This window comes from Staurois parvus, unplaced genomic scaffold (assembly GCF_062004578.1).
Source record: "Staurois parvus isolate SC_StPar_1 unplaced genomic scaffold, SC_StPar_1.0 ptg000772l, whole genome shotgun sequence".
Taxonomy (NCBI): domain Eukaryota; kingdom Metazoa; phylum Chordata; class Amphibia; order Anura; family Ranidae; genus Staurois; species Staurois parvus.
The window spans coordinates 699,493-717,321 of record NW_028318568.1 but is presented as its reverse complement, the minus strand read 5'-3'; the positions used below and the strand labels follow the sequence as shown (position 1 = coordinate 717,321).

Sequence of the window (17,829 nt, the reverse complement as noted above, 5' to 3'; positions counted from 1 at the left end):
AATGGCTGAAATGCATGCAAGGTTTACGTGACATTTTAAGGATGTCTTGCAGTGGGATGGTGGATTTTAGGAACCGCTTGACAACCAGATTGAACACGTGAGCCATGCATGGCGCATGGCACAACCTTACTTGACGCAGAGCAGACACCATGTTCTTTCCGTTGTCGGTCAACATGGTTCCGATTTTCAGTTTGCGCGGAGACAGCCATCTGTCGATTTCTCTGTTCATTACACTGAGAAGTTCCTCCCCTGTGTGACTACGTTCGCCTGGACCTGGCAGCAGCATGAGGAGGTGGTATAAGGGCCCATGGCAGATTAGGAGCCTGGCAGCAGCTATGGGAGGCCCGTAATCTGCCAGCACCCTATGTCAAAAAATTCAACACACCAGCAGTGTGTGAGGAGACCTGAAAGAGGCACATGGCAGAGTGTGGCGATGGAGACAGCAGCAATGGGAGGCCGTACAGGGACCCATGACAGACTCTGGACTTGGCAGCAGCATGAGGAGGCGGTATATAGAGGCCTATGGCAGATTAGGGGCCTGGCAGCAGCTATAGGAGGCCCGTAATCTGCCAGCACCCTATGTCAAAAAATTCAACACACCAGCAGTGTGTGAGGAGACCTGAAAGTGGCACATGGCAGAGTGTGGCGATGGAGACAGCAGCAATGGGAGGCCGTACAGGGACCCATGACAGACTCTGGACTTGGCAGCAGCATGGGGAGGCGGTATATAGGGGCCCATGGCAGATTAGGGGCCTGGCAGCAGCTATGGGAGGCCCGTAATCTGCCAGCACCCTATGTCAAAAAATTCAACACACCAGCAGTGTGTGAGGAGACCTGAAAGTGGCACATGGCAGAGTGTGGCGATGGAGACAGCAGCAATGGGAGGCCGTACAGGGACCCATGACAGACTCTGGACTTGGCAGCAGCATGAGGAGGCGGTATATAGGGGCCCATGGCAGATTAGGGGCCTGGCAGCAGCTATGGGAGGCCCGTAATCTGCCAGCACGCTATGTCAAAAAATTGAACACAACAGCAGTGTGTGAGGAGACCTGAAAGTGGCACATGGCAGAGTGTGGCGATGGAGACAGCAGCAATGGGAGGCCGTACAGGGACCCATGACAGACTCTGGACTTGGCAGCAGCATGAGGAGGCGGTATATAGGGGCCCATGGCAGATTAGGGGCCTGGTAGCAGCTATGGGAGGCCCGTAATCTGCCAGCACCCTATGTCAAAAAATTCAACACACCAGCAGTGTGTGAGGAGACCTGAAAGTGGCACATGGCAGAGTGTGGCGATGGAGACAGCAGCAAAGGGAGGCCGTACAGGGACCCATGAGAGACTCTGGACCTGGCAGCAGCATGAGGCGGTATATAGGGGCCCATGGCAGATTAGGGGCCTGGCAGCAGCTATGGGAGGCCCGTAATCTGCCAGCACCCTATGTCAAAAAATTCAACACACCAGCAGTGTGTGAGGAGACCTGAAAGTGGCACATGGCAGAGTGTGGCGATGGAGACAGCAGCAATGGGAGGCCGTACAGGGACCCATGACAGACTCTGGACCTGGCAGCAGCATGAGGAGGCGGTATATAGGGGCCCATGGCAGATTAGGGGCCTGGCAGCAGCTATGGGAGGCCCGTAATCTGCCAGCACCCTATGTCAAAAAATTGAACACACCAGCAGTGTGAGGAGACCTGAAAGTGGCACATGGCATGAGAGACTGTGGACCTGGCAGCAGCATGAGGAGGCGGTATATAGGGGCCCATGGCAGATTAGGGGCCTGGCAGCAGCTATGGGAGGCCCGTAATCTGCCAGCACCCTATGTCAAAAAATTCAACACACCAGCAGTGTGTGAGGAGACCTGAAAGTGGCACATGGCAGAGTGTGGCGATGGAGACAGCAGCAATGGGAGGCCGTACAGGGACCCATGACAGACTCTGGACCTGGCAGCAGCATGAGGAGGCGGTATATAGGGGCCCATGGCAGATTAGGGGCCTGGCAGCAGCTATGGGAGGCCCGTAATCTGCCAGCACCCTATGTCAAAAAATTGAACACACCAGCAGTGTGAGGAGACCTGAAAGTGGCACATGGCATGAGAGACTGTGGACCTGGCAGCAGCATGAGGAGGCGGTATAGGGGCCCATGGCAGATTAGGGGCCTGGCAGCAGCTATGGGAGGCCCGTAATCTGCCAGCACCCTATGTCAAAAAATTCAACACACCAGCAGTGTGTGAGGAGATCTGAAAGTGGCACATGGCAGAGTGTGGCGATGGAGACAACCCACCGACTGTTTTGCTCGCTGCCAAGCTGCCACCCTCTTCTCCTGATGATGCGGAAGCAATAGCCTGATGACGACGAGGCTGCCAAGTGCGATCAGCCTCATCATCATCAATTAGGGTCTCCGCCTCACTACTAGCCCCCTCGGCTGCGTGTGGGTCAGGAGACAGACCTGTCTCTACACCGGCTACCGAGCCACTCTCCTCGCCACTCTCCTCGCCACTACTTCTTCGCCTGGCTGCTGAAGAGGCGGATGTCTCCCCCCGTTCCTGACCGCCCTCTGTTAGCTCTTCCTCACTGTACTGGATGACACCGGGAGCACTAGCTTCTGGCTGCGAATAGTGCTGCCTCGACCCCTTCCTCTGCTGCCACGTCTGCTCGCTCCTAAAACATTGCCTCCTCTGCCACTCCTCTGCATGTTGTCTGACATACTCTTTAATTAAACGATTCTGTGTCCCTGAGTAACAATTCTGTGTCCCTGAGTAACGTTTCTGTGGCCCTAAGTAACAGTTCTGTGGCCCTCAGTAACAATTCTGTGTCTGTCCCTGAGTAACAATTCTGTGTCCCTCAGTAACAATTCTGTGTCCCTCAGTAACAATTCTGTGTCCCTCAGTAACAATTCTGTGTCCCTCAGTAACAATTCTGTGTCCCTGAGTAACAATTCTGTGGCCCTAAGTAACAGTTCTGTGGCCCTCAGTAATAATTCTGTGTCCCTCAGTAACAATTCTGTGTCTGTCCCTGAGTAACAATTCTGTGTCCCTCAGTAACAATTCTGTGTCCCTGAGTAACAATTCTGTGTCCCTGAGTAACGTTTCTGTGGCCCTAAGTAACGGTTCTGTGGCCCTCAGTAACAATTCTGTGTCCCTCAGTAACAATTCTGTGTCTGTCCCTGAGTAACAATTCTGTGTCTGTCCCTGAGTAACAATTCTGTGTCCCTCAGTAACAATTCTGTGTCCCTCAGTAACAATTCTGTGTCCCTGAGTAACAATTCTGTGTCCCTGAGTAACAATTCTGTGTTCCTCAGTAATAATTCTGTGTCCCTCAGTAACAATTCTGTGTCTGTCCCTGAGTAACAATTCTGTGTCCCTCAGTAACAATTCTGTGTCCCTGAGTAACAATTCTGTGTCCCTGAGTAACGTTTCTGTGGCCCTAAGTAACAGTTCTGTGGCCCTAAGTAACAGTTCTGTGGCCCTCAGTAACAATTCTGTGTCTGTCCCTGAGTAACAATTCTGTGTCTGTCCCTGAGTAACATTTCTGTGGCCCTAAGTAACGGTTCTGTGGCCCTCAGTAACAATTCTGTGGCCCTCAGTAACAATTCTGTGTCCCTCAGTAACAATTCTGTGTCTGTCCCTGAGTAACAATTCTGTGTCTGTCCCTGAGTAACAATTCTGTGTCCCTGAGTAACGTTTCTGTGGCCCTAAGTAACATTTCTGTGGCCCTCAGTAACAATTCTGTCTGTCCCTGAGTAACAATTCAGTGTCTGTCCCTGAGTAACAATTCTGTGTCTGTCCCTGAGTAACAATTCTGTGTCCCTCAGTAACAATTCTGTGTCCCTCAGTAACAATTCTGTGTCCCTCAGTAACAATTCTGTGTCCCTGAGTAACAATTCTGTGTCCCTCAGTAACAATTCTGTGTCCCTGAGTAACAATTCTGTGTCCCTGAGTAACAATTCTGTGTCCCTGAGTAACAATTCTTTGTCTGTCCCTGAGTAAGAATTCTGTGTCTGTCCCTGAGTAACGTTTCTGTGGCCCTAAGTAACGGTTCTGTGGCCCTCAGTAACAATTCTGTGTCCCTCAGTAACAATTCTGTGTCTGTCCCTGAGTAACAATTCTGTGGCCCTAAGTAACGGTTCTGTGTCCCTCAGTAACAGTTCTGTGTCCCTGAGTAACAATTCTGTGGCCCTAAGTAACGGTTCTGTGGCCCTCAGTAACAATTCTGTGTCCCTGAGTAACAATTATGTGTCTGTCCCTGAGTAACAATTCTGTGGCCCTAAGTAACGGTTCTGTGGCCCTCAGTAACAATTCTGTGTCCCTCAGTAACAATTCTGTGTCTGTCCCTGAGTAACAATTCTGTGGCCTTAAGTAACGGTTCTGTGGCCCTCAGTAACAATTCTGTGTCCCTGAGTAACTTTTCTGTGGCCCTAATTAACGGTTCTGTGGCCCTCAGTAACAATTGTGTGTCCCTCAGTAACAATTCTGTGTCTGTCCCTGAGTAACAATTCTTTGGCCCTAAGTAACGGTTCTGTGGCCCTCAGTAACAATTCTGTGTCCCTGAGTAACAATTCTGTGTCTGTCCCTGAGTAACAATTCTGTGGCCCTAAGTAACGGTTCTGTGGCCCTAAGTAACAATTCTGTGGCCCTCAGTAACAATTCTGTGTCTGTCCCTGAGTAACAATTCTGTGTCCCTAACTAACGTTTCTGTGTCCCTAAGTAACAGTTCTGTGGCCCTCAGTAACAATTCTTTGTCCCTGAGTAACGTTTCTGTGGCCCTAAGTAACAATTCTGTGTCCCTCAGTAACAATTCTGAGGCCCTAAGTAACGGTTCTGTGGCCCTCAGTAACAATTCTGTGTCCCTGAATAACAATTCTGTGTCTGTCCCTGAGTAACAATTCTGTGGCCCAAAGTAACGGTTCTGTGGCCCTCAGTAACAATTCTGTGTCCCTGAGTAACAATTCTGTGTCTGTCCCTGAGTAACAATTCTGTGGCCCTAAGTAACGGTTCTGTGGCCCTCAGTAACAATTCTGTGTCCCTGAGTAACAATTCTGTGGCCCTAAGTAACGGTTCTGTGGCCCTCAGTAACAATTCTGTGTCCCTCAGTAACAATTCTGTGTCTGTCCCTGAGTAACAATTCTTTGGCCCTAAGTAACGGTTCTGTGGCCCTCAGTAACAATTCTGTGTCCCTGAGTAACAATTCTGTGTCTGTCCCTGAGTAACAATTCTGTGGCCCTAAGTAACGGTTCTGTGGCCCTCAGTAACAATTCTGTGTCCCTGAGTAACGTTTCTGTGGCCCTAAGTAACAATTCTGTGGCCCTCAGTAAAAGTTCTGTGTCTGTCCCTGAGTAACAATTCTGTGTCCCTAACTAACGTTTCTGTGGCCCTAAGTAACAGTTCTGTGGCCCTCAGTAACAATTCTGTGTCCCTGAGTAACGTTTCTGTGGCCCTAAGTAACAATTCTGTGTCCCTGAGTAACAATTCTGTGGCCCTAAGTAACGGTTCTGTGGCCCTCAGTAACAATTCTGTGTCCCTGAGTAACAATTCTGTGGCCCTAAGTAACGGTTCTGTGGCCCTCAGTAACAATTCTGTGTCCCTGAGTAACAATTCTGTGTCTGTCCCTGAGTAACAATTCTGTGGCCCTAAGTAACGGTTCTGTGGCCCTCAGTAACAATTCTGTGTCCCTGAGTAACAATTCTGTGGCCCTAAGTAACGGTTCTGTGGCCCTCAGTAACAATTCTGTGGCCCTCAGTAACAATTCTGTGTCTGTCCGAGTAACAATTCTGTGGCCCTAACTAACGTTTCTGTGGCCCTAAGTAACAGTTCTGTGGCCCTCAGTAACAATTCTGTCTGTCCCTGAGTAACAATTCTGTGGCCCTAACTAACGTTTCTGTGGCCCTAAGTAATAGTTCTGTGGCCCTCAGTAACAATTCTGTGTCTGTCCCTGAGTAACAATTCTGTGGCCCTATCTAACGTTTCTGTGGCCCTAAGTAACAATTCTCTGGCACTCAGTAACAATTCTGTCTGTCCCTGAGTAACAATTCTGTGGCCCTAACTAACGTTTCTGTGGCCCTAAGTAACAGTTCTGTGGCCCTCAGTAACAATTCTGTGTCTGTCCCTGAGTAACAATTCTGTGGCCCTAACTAACGTTTCTGTAGCCCTAAGTAACAATTCTCTGGCACTCAGTAACAATTCTGTCTGTCCCTGAGTAACAATTCTGTGGCCCTAATAACGTTTCTGTGGCCCTAAGTAACAGTTCTGTGGCCCTCAGTAACAATTCTGTGTCTGTCCCTGAGTAACAATTCTGTGGCCCTAACTAACGTTTCTGTGGCCCTAAGTAACAATTCTCTGGCACTCAGTAACAATTCTGTCTGTCCCTGAGTAACAATTCTGTGGCCCTAACTAGCGTTTCTTTGGCCCTAAGTAACGATTCTGTGGCCCTCATTAACAATTCTGTGTCCCTGAGTAATGCTTCTCTGTCCCTAAGTAACGTTTCTCTGTCCCCAAGTAACGTTTCTGTGGCCCTAACTCTGTCCCTAATACAGAGCGGTCTGCCTCTCTTGAATGACTGGAGGCAAATGAAGAATTCTAAAATGGCCGCTATTTATAGCTCGACCATTACACAGTGCTGGCTGGCTGGCTGCTGATTGGCTAATGCGATCACATGTCATTAAGGAATGCATTATGGGTCAGCGCGCCTTGTCTGCGCGCCTTCCCAGACATCCCCGCTCCGTCGCCGCACATGTCCGCTGCTATTTTAGGAAAAATTTCGATTCGCGCGTCCGAAGTAGGCTATTTTTCGGATTCGGCGCGAATCGAAAATTTTCCAATATTCGACTCGAATTCCACTTCGCCTACTTCGATTCGCTCATCTCTAGTAATGACCTCAGGGTGAATAGCTCTACACCGAGTTCGCAGCGAATAGTCAGGACGAGCCAAAAAGGTCAGAGCAGGAGAGGACAACAGGATCGGGATCAGGCTGGGTCGGCAACAAAGCAATCAAATATACAGGAGCAATCAGGAACACAGGAACAAGACCATACGGCAAATTGGAGATGCAAAGGGCTGGTTTAAATAGTGCGCCCTGTGCTCTTATTGGTGCCAGGCGCGCGTCTGCGATCGCGAGTGCACATGCGCGACAGCCACCGCGATTGCCCAAGCCCCAGTGCTCGCCGGCTAATGCGCATCGGCGTTCTGCGCATGCGCATACCTGTGTGCTGCCGAGATCCCTGACAGGTGGGCAACTGCATGTCAAACGTGAATTAATATTGATAAATGTAAAGTAATGCACTTGGGGGCTACAAATATGATTAAAAACCACACACTAGGAGGAGAACCCCTGGGGAAATCAAGAATGGAAGAGGTCCTGGGGGTCCTAGTTGATGACACTTGCTTTAAAATGTGGCATTGGGCAAACTTTTTTAAAGCACTCTGAAAGCCAGTCAAGGCACCTGTCACGGAATAAAATAGTAAGCTTACAGTCCTGATTTGCTTCACTTCAAAAATTATAACCCATGTCACTTTCTTGGTGCTTCAAAGCATCTCGAAAGCCTCCGTAGACGTCTATGACAAAGCACACTAACAGCACCTGCAGATTTTGAGGGGTTTTATTATGCGGACTGGACTGGAGTGGAGCAAAGGCAGATGGCACATGTGCTGTGCAACATGGGAACACTATAGAGGAAGGTGAGGTAACTGGAGAGAGAGGATTGAGCAGAGCTGGCAGACCGGAGCAGGAGAAACTACGTGGTGTGCAGCATGGGAGCAATATAGCAGGAGGTGATCTGCTGATCCTCTGCCAATGGGTCCTCTTTCTTCTCTGGTCCCCACTCACCTTCCACTTTAGTCTTCCCATGTTTCACACCACATGTGCCGTCTGCTAGTTGCTCAGCTCTAGTCCGGACTCCCTCACCTTCCTGCTGCCCCACGCTGCACACCAGATGTAACGTCTGCACCAGATGCTACCAAAATATATACAGATCAACTGGAAGTGATTGCTGATTTCTGGGTCGCTTGTTGGTTTCCATTACATCCTGGGATATCTCCTACCAGTAATACCTCCAAAACAAAGCGAAGCACGCACAGCAGTGTGAACCATTTTATTTAGTGAGAGGAACTTTCATTGGCATTCAAAATGCTTTAAAAAAGCATGTCAAATGCCACATTTTGAAGCAAAAAATGGTTGTGGTGTTAAAAATGGTGGCAAATGCACTACTGCAGTTCTCTCAATGTACTCAAATATTCACCTACAGTGAAATGGCCTAGACCCCTGATAACTCTAGAATGCATAGCAGAGCCTTTTAGACTGCTCAACGTGCACAATTTCATATGGATTGTCAAAAAAATTATAAAGATCCTCAAACAAATCAACACAGTTAATCTCAAAGCTGGTAGATCAACTTGCTCGCCTTTTATTAAAGTCATTACTTAAATTACAGATAATACATAAACCATCAACATTATTATTACAAAATACACATTCATTATTTATTGAAAAAAAATATTACTTACCCAGGAATACCTCCAGCTTCCATATGGTTTGCTAATGTAACATCATGTGACCAAACATCATACTGCCATTTTTGCAAGCCAATAACACCACAAAGAACATTTCCAGAATGAACCCCAACACGCATATTGATGTCAACTCCAGTTGCATCCCTTACTTTCCTGGCAAAAAAATACAATGCTATAAGTAACATGAACATTTCTTATTGCTTTTTCTAAAAGCTAGTTACATATTACAGGGTTAAAGTGCCCATACTTTATTATCAAGTAACGTGATAGCCTTTAAAGCTGAACTCCAGGAATCCAGCCACTTTCTAAATGTGCTGGATTACTATGGGTTAAGTCTAAAAAAATTCATGCCACCTCAAGAACTTATCTCTTTAATTGACAATTTTAATGAGGGCCAGAGTCGTATCCAGCTGCTCTGCCGATTCATGTGAAACACAATAGAAACCTACATGACCACATGCAGCCAAACTGATTACAGGGAGCCCAAAACTAAATTTAAAAATATTCAGACCACCTTTCACTTTTTACAGTTTTGTTATGTTACAGCCTAATACTACAGTTGTTTAAAGTGATTCTAAAGGTTTATTTATTTATTTTTTATAAAAAACAAAAATATCTATACTTACCTGCTATGTGCAGTGGTTTTGCATAGAGCAGCCTAGATCCTCCTCCTTTCGGGTCCTCTGCAGGCTCTTCTGGCCCCTCCCTCCTGTCAGGTTCCCCCACAGCAAGCGGCTTGCTGATGATATATTGATTTGTGTTTGCAGTATTCCTATTCCACCAGATATGTCGCGGAGAGGGTCCAACATTGTTCTTGGAGTTGAGGTGCAGAACAGAAAACACGAAATCATCAGCTGAGCTGCTACTTCGGGGGTGGAGCTACACATGGGGGCTTGTCCATTATATCCTGTTCTACCAGCAAGCTATAGCAGCCTGCTAGAGACTATCAAGATGGACCCCGTTACTGGAATCTAGTGGTGTGAAGAAGAAAGCGGCCGCCAAGGGTCTTACATAGTAATCAATATTCCTGGGGAACCTTGGATGCAGATGTAAGTTGATCAGGTGGTAAAGACACTAGTCCCAAACCAGAAGGTGCGTGTGGTAGATGTCAAGCCCAATCAATAGAATTCCTGTAGAAATGCCCTGGTAAAATGGAGGAAAGGCATGCCCAGCTGTTCCGTGGAAGCTTGCTAGATCCATTTGGACATACCAGACAGGAGTCCAGAAAGTTTGAGCCAAGCAACCCCTGCAAAAGGAGCCGCACTACCAGCATCTGTGTCCACTATTGAGCCAGAACTCATTGTTGCCTTGGGAGACTTCATGGAGAAGTGCAAAAAGAATAACTCAGCATACACTGGGTCAGGATATCAGTAATTGAGGGCTTTCTCCAAAAAGCAACCAATGCCTGCCAGAGAGGATAGTTTTGAGGAGTAGCTGGAAAAAAGCCACACAAGCTTTAGATGAATGGGATGTTCCAGAGGCCAAGAAAAAACAGAGAATTACTGAGAGTTTAAGAGGGCTTGCTTTAGAAGTCATTCACAACTTGAAACAAACAGGATCGTATTGCCTAGGACTAGGAAAAAATAACAATAAAAATGGACTTTCTGGCTCTATACCAATCCCGGATTTCTCACAAGTGACATCTACTGATAGATGTCCTTTAAATACTTTATTCATTCTCATAAAAACCAAACAATATACACAATCAAAAGGTGGCAGTTGTGCGGTGGTGGTTTTGGCAGCCATCATGACTATAAATAGGCTGACCAAATTGTTTGACATGTGCTTGCCTCTGAAACAGCCAGTTGGAGCCAGTGAAACTGGTAAGGCCAACTGCTACTCACCCACCATGGAACCTAAAACATGAGGGCTGATAAGTATTTGAGACTTTTACAATGATTTTCTATCTACTTTACCTCAGAATATGATAAGCTGATAAATATCTGGGACTTTTTACTTTACCATGTTTATATACTTTATGGGCATTATGAGAGACTCGTGGGATCTTCCATCACTTATTACGGATAAGCCTGAGTATATTTATCCTGGATGTCTTTGTGAGGGAGGTTAATATGAAATGATATGCCATCTTCTCCACTAAAGTGCTATTTTCTCCTCTGGATCATAGTGAATAACCTTAGAAATGATGGACTCTAAAATAATTCCACCCTTTGATTTCTCTACAACATTGCTTAAGTCTCTCTGAAGCACCTGTGTGAGGGAGGTTTGAGGCGATAAAGATATATTCAATGAATTGATTATTCGCCCATAATTTCTTCCTCTGGACCACAGTGACAACGTTCATGTTTATTGGAGAACAATTTTGGCTGTTGGAAACCTATTTGCATATCTTGGAATATCTATTGTCCTTTGGGACTTCATATGCTGGAGATTATTGCTATATATTTAAAGGTTCCAGTCCATGTGCTGTCAACTAGTATACTATACTGTATATCATGTATTTGTACCTTGGGGAACATGATGGGTGTGCATTTTATTTTATTAGGTACCTTTGATTGTGTATATTGTTTGTTCTTTTATGAGAATGAATAAAGTATTTAAAGAATATCTGTTCAGTTGTGAGAAATCCAGGATTGGTAGAGGCAGAAAGTCTATTTTTATGATATTTTTTCCTGATTATGTAATGAGTGGATAACTCCCACCTAGATAGTTTTTGATAGGATACATTTTGGATTGAGTAGGGGTCCAGACAAGGTAATATACCAGATACTACAAAAAAAGGGGCTGGATCCCAGGTCAGTGGATGAGGTCCGGGCACAACAGGTTTTGTGGGGAGCACAACTCCTAGACCCTATCACCATTCAGCTAAATCTCGGGGAAATGGTGCAATCTTAAAGTTTTCTGACCTAATCTGGACTGTGCTAGAGAAGGAGGCTATGAGCAAAAAAGAAAGTCCAAGGATCAGAACTTGCTGCTGGGGTAGGAGTGGCTAGTGTGGCTGATGGCAACATAGAGATAGAGTTTTTGAGAACCCATGTGTCACGATTGATTGAGATGATGGCTCTGCTGGCAGCCAGGATTATTGTCTCACCTGGTGAAGAAGTCTTGGAGTCTAAGAAGTATTTAACCCCTATAGTTGCCCGGTTCAAGAAGCCAGTGAATCAACTGTAGAGGAGGGGGGCATTACCAGCATGTTTTTCCAAGCCCATCAAAGTCTGAGACCCAGCATCCGAAGCCAGAGGGAAATTTCAGAGGGCCTCAGTGAAGACGCCAACGGGGCTGCCCATCTTCAGCAGTTGGCTCCAACATGACGGGTATGAAGCAGGGGAAGCCCAGATCCTTGCATAGAGCCCCCCTGCTGTTTCTGAGTGACTCTAACTTATTCCCATTGACCTTGGGTGGCCAGCATCTGAAAGTCAATGCACACCAGTGCTCAGGGCCCCAACTGAAGCATAAACAAGCCCGGAGATCATCAAGAAAGGAACACAATTACTGGCAAAAGGCAGGCTAACCACATTACCCCTGGCAAATTCCCTGACAGACTTGTGGGACCTTCTCCCATTGTGCCAATCCAAGTAGAAGGTGTCTATAAAAAAGGCCTTTATAGACACGGGAGCCCAAGTGACCCTACTATATAGCAATACTTTTACGACAGGCACCTCAAACACCACTGCAGAAATTGGAGGAATTAGAAATATGGGGCCTAGGGATTCAGAATTTGCCATATGATGGATACCTACCGGTCAAGCTGACTTCTGATCCCTCCGTGGCTGGGCAAATGAAGACATTTGATACATTAGCGATTGTATGCCCTCGTCCATCCAGGGCCAACAAGAGTTCCCTGATAATAGGGACCAACACTGACCTTGTCAGAAGGCTACTTACTCTACTTGTCTTGCAGCCTGACACCCCAACCAAGGGCATACACCCTATGCTGAGACAAGCGCATCTGCGCCATGTCCAAGGACAGAAATCCCTGGCTGAAGGAGTGAGGAAGATATGGCGACTAGACAATAGTGAGAAGATATTGCATCCTGGAAAAGTGACGTGTCTACAAGTTTCAGTTAAGCTTAATTAGGAGCATCTGGGCCCCTTTGTTGTCCTTGAAGCAGACTGTCGGGGAGAGGACATGGAGGTGATCCCCGAAGCAATATTTACTAGGGCTGTGCAGCAAAACCATGGGAAGGTTCCACTCAGCGTCTGCAACGTCATGAATTCACCAGTGAAATTATGAGCCCGAATGCTGCTGGGACAAGTGAATCCAGCCACTCCAGTCCCACCTTCTGATTTGGTGAGGGGAGCAACAAATGGGATCGCCTCAGATTCATTCTGTCTACAAACCACACTGCTCCCACCCGAATGGAAATAGAGAGCCAAAGCCCACCTCCTGAGATGGCAGGAGATGTTCTTGAAGAATGAGTTTGAAGTGGGATGTGCAAAGAGTGCCCAACACTGGATTCATCTCCAGTAGGACAAAACATTCATGGAGAGAGTTTGACGGATACCATTGAGTGATCTGGAAGATCTCAATGAACAACTAGCAGAGTTAAAGGCATAATCCGAGGGTCACAGAGTCCTTATGCCTCTCCCATAGTGGTGGTGCTGAAAAAGAATGGTTCCCTGAGGTTGTGTATTGTTTACCAAATACTCAACCATAGGACTAACCCTGACCAGTACACCACTCCGAGAATAGAAGATGCCTTACAGAGCTTGTCTGGGGCAAAATAGTTCAGTGTGCTGGACTTAAAAAGTGGGTAAAATCAAGTTTCCATGCACCCGGAACACAGAAGACAGAAGAGAAGACAGCTTTCATCACCCCACTGGGGTTATTTGAGTTTGATAGGATGCCCCAAGGTCTGTCAAGAGCTCCAGCAACATTTCAGAGATTGATGGAGATGACTGTAGGAGACATGAACTTGATCGAAGTGTTGGTGTACCTAGACAATATAATTGTCTTTGGCAAAACCCTTAAAGAATACGAGGAACATCTGGAGAAGGTTCTGAAGAGACTCCATGATGAGGGGTTGAAGTTGTCGCTAGAAAAGCATCAGTCAATAACCTGGGGCATGTTGTCTCCATTGAATGAATAGCTACTGACCCCCAGAAGCTGGAAGCTGTCACCTCGTGGCCAAGACCTACCAACGTAACTGAGATTAGGTCATTCCTCGATTTCTGTTCATATCACAGAAGAATTTGTCAAGAGATTTGCTAAAATAACTTGGCCCCTTAATATATTATATATAATATATATAATATATATCATTGTGACAGAAGTGACACTTCAGCCACTCCTGTCAGTGAGGATCGGGATAAGCAGCCACATCACCAGTGGCCCTGGTTGCAGCAGTGTTTCGAACTATGATTTTGTTAAACACTGTTTTTATGTAGTGTTTTTTTGCCAAAGCTCTCTTATAAGCACACCAGAAATACTGAAAAAATTATAAAGAAAAACAATGTGCGCTACCCCAAGAAATAAATAAATGAGCTGCTGCAATAGCACTTAAAAGTGATCCCACACTCAATACATACAAAATCATATAAATAGTGTTGCACTAACTCAATAGCATAGATGAAACTCACAATAATAAATAACATATATCTCGATTACTGCAACTCCCTCCTCATGGGCTTACCTGTACATAGACTATCCCCCCTCCAGTCCATCATGAATACTGCTGCCAGGCTCATCCATCTTACCAACCAGTCAGTGTCTGCTAAGCCTCTCTGCCAATCCCTCCACTGGCTTCTACTCGCTCAACGAATATAATTCAAAATACTAACAAATTACAAAGCCATCCACAACTCTGCCCCCAGCTACATCACCAACCTGGTCTCAAAATATCAACTAAATCGTTCTATTCGATCTTCCCAAGACCTTCTGCTGTCTAGTTCCCATGTCACCTCCTCCCATGTTCGCCTCCAGGACTTCTCATGAGCTTCTCCCATCCTATGGAACTCTCTACCCCAATCTCTCCGGCTGTCTCCTAATCTATCCACCTTTAGACGATCCCTGAAAACCTCTCTTTAAGGAGGTCTATCCTGCTTCTACCTAGTAAACCACCATTTATTTCCTCTATCAGTTCATTCCCTCCCCCACAGCTATCACCTTTTGTATCACTCAACCCTTCCTCCTATATTGTAAGCTCTAATGAGCAGGGCCCTCTGTTTCCTCTTGTACCAAATTGTATTGTCACTGTAATGTCTACCTTGTAAAGCGCTACGCAAACTGTTGGCACTATATAAATCCTGTATAATAATAATAAAAAAAATGTCCAAGTGAAAATATAATGTGTTGAAAAAAGTCCTAAAGACGATAAATGATGTGCTTGAATAAATTGTGCTCCACAACTTGAATTGACAGAGCTCCACCGCAAAAAGAAATAAGTGCCCCTCCACCTAAGAATAGGATGGCCGCTCACCTCAAATAATGGACCTATGTAATAGCATGTCAAAAAAGCATGGTCATTCAATGAATGGGCTATAGATGGCAGAAAAGACCTGGTTAAGGCAATGACAAGGGTGATAATGCAGGATCACTCCCAGGAATTTCTTCACAACTCCACCTCAACATGTGGGAAGAAAGAACAGCCTCCCATAGTGAAATACCATTTATTAAATTAAAAGCACGAACAGAGTAACGCTCACAATGTCTCAGAGTAAACAGATCGGTATGGCAGCATGATATTCACCACACTTCTGGTCCTCGAGTCCATGACAGATAAATAGTTACCAATGTGTATATAATGTGAGAGCATCGCTGGGCAGCCTATCCCTGATGAAGCCACATGGTTGGTGGTGTAACGCGTGGGGCGGAGCTTAGTGACATCAGTTCCGGTCATGGACTCGAGGACCCTTACATTATCATCCTTGTGCGACACTATTTATATGATTTAGAAATACTGAAAAACTTACTTTATTGCCTCACACATATCCAGCCCCATTTTGACACAGTTTTTTGCATGACTGAGTAGTGGTATTGGTAGGCCTGAAACACAGTAGTAACAGTCACCCAAGATTTTAATCCTCATACATTCGTTTTCCTGTAATTAACAAGAACACAGTTACGTTAGTTGCATGAAGATTGATACAAAATAAACATTCTAGGCTTGAAGACTAGTTAAAACCCCCAAACACTACATGTATATTTTTAGAAGCAGAGACCCTGAAAAAAATGGTGGTAGTTGCAAATTTTTATGTCACATGACATTAGCATGACTGTTTAGCAAAGATATGTTATTAAAAGTTGACTCCCCTTTTAATAAATTCACAATAACTGAAATTAACATAGTAAACACATACATATTTTTTTGTTACTTGCCTTGCATAATGTTTATGTTCCCACATTTTAGTGCATTGTCCACCCCATGCCAGAAAGCCAACAATGCCATTTAAAGAAATCAACATCATCAGTGGATGGCTTCTACTTAGTTTTCTAGGTCAACCTACCAATGATATATGTGTCTTCTGTGCAGGAAAAAAATGGATGTAGTATTTTGTGAAATCTTGCAAGATCTTGGAAATGGTACATTCATTCTTTTTCTTGTAAGATCTTGCCTATCAACTAAGAGAAAGCAATGGAGACGTAGCCTTCCCAGGAAGTAGCTAGGAGGCACCTTGGGAGTGGTGGAAGTGAAGATAAAAATTAGTAAGGTTGCACAAATTTACCCAATTTTGCAACACATGAGCATGCAAATGTTTAGGGGGACTAGAATAGTTCATGCTCAGCAATGTTCTTGTCATGTTACAGGACCCTAAAATAAAGTTTTAAAGTATTGAAAATAAATAAATAGTCTTTACTCACCCCCCCTCCGTTCTAGAGATACCAGCCTGATACAAGTATGTGGGTTGTGTGTGAAAGTGACGACCATGCCTAAGGGCTCATGTACACTGCAGCTGCTAAACTGACGTTCAGGAACTGTTGAGCATTTTTTTCAGCAGCCCCTGAACTCTCCTTTATGTTTTCCTATGTGTCCATGTATACATACTGAAAGAAATCCTCCTGCGCTAAAAGGAAGTTCACCTACTGAAAGCTGCCAGCACTTAACCTGCTACCCTAACAGTGTGTATAATGATTATAAATAGTGCAGCGCTCAAAACAATACTATGTGCAATACAACAAATGTGCTCACATGCAATAGTGTCGCAAAATTATTCAAAAATAAATAAATCATTAAGTGAAATATCTTAATTATAAAGTGCCACTCAATATTATTCTCTTCACATTAGTGCCCACATACTCAAAAAATGAATATTAACTACCATTTGATAAAAGACATAATTTTCACAGTGTTCCAAGTGTAATACCGTGACCACACTTTATATGCTACTCAAAAAACGCAACAAAATAAAATGTCCATAAAAAACTGTTAATAATAAATTCATGCAATGTGCAAAAAAAGTGCAAAAAAAGTGTTCATATTCCGTGAACGTGCCCCTCTTCACCTCCTAAGGCTAGATTGCCTCCTCACCTCCTTCAAACGACCCCTAAGGGCCAAACAGCTTTCAGGATCACTCTATATCCTTATCCCCTGACGATAAGCACCTCTCCTTACGTCGTGGATCACTTTAGGGGACATCCATTACCCCCGATCAGAAGCCTCTGGAGAATAATTGCTCACCAGCCTAGTGAGCAAAAAAGAAGAATCCTCTAAGTGTAGTATTAAGGCCAAACACTTTACTGGTAATAGTCAAGGTAAAAAGCCACTCACATATTTCCACAGTCCTCCTTTTCCAATATGTGGGTGTACTGCATGTAAACAGAAGAACTTCCTGGGTATACCAAGATGGCGGCTGGCGCCGGAAGTGCGTCACCGCGTACCGGAAGTTGCGTGCTAACGTGCCTACGCGTTACGTCACTATCACTCATGACTTCCTCAGGCCCAGAGGAAGTCACGAGTGATAGTGATGTAACGCGTAGGCACGTTAGCACGCAACTTCCGGTACACGGTGACGCACTTCCGGCGCCAGCCGCCATCTTGGTATACCCAGGAAGTTCTTCTGTTTACATGCAGTACACCCACATATTGGAAAAGGAGGACTGTGGAAATATGTGAGTGGCTTTTTACCTTGACTATTACCATTAAAGTGTTTGGCCTTAATACTACACTTAGAGGATTCTTCTTTTTTGCTCACTGGGCTGGTGAGCAATTATTCTCCAGAGGCTTCTGATCGGGGGTAATGGATGTCCCCTAAAGTGATCCACGACGTGAGGAGAGGTGCTTATCGTCAGGGGATAAGGATCCAGAGTGATCCTGAAAGCTGTTTGGCCCTTAGGGGTCGTTTGAAGGAGGTGAGGAGGCAATCTAGCTTTAGGAGGTGAAGAGGGGCACGTTCACGGAATATGAACACTTTTTTTGCACTTTTTTTGCAC

General features: G+C 45.4%; 1 protein-coding gene across 1 annotated transcript in view; it reads right to left on the bottom strand.

Annotated features, from left to right (window-relative positions):
• The window catches only part of ADCY2 (adenylate cyclase 2), a 685,338-nt gene that overhangs the window by 441,685 nt on the left and 225,824 nt on the right, over nucleotides 1–17,829 (bottom strand). Inside the window, exons 7-8 of the mRNA XM_089654517.1 lie at nucleotides 15,372–15,499; nucleotides 8,493–8,651 (exon numbers count right to left, since the gene is read on the bottom strand). Of these exons, the coding sequence (XP_089510643.1) occupies nucleotides 8,493–8,651; nucleotides 15,372–15,499 (287 nt within the window). The remainder of the gene's footprint in view (nucleotides 1–8,492; nucleotides 8,652–15,371; nucleotides 15,500–17,829) is intronic.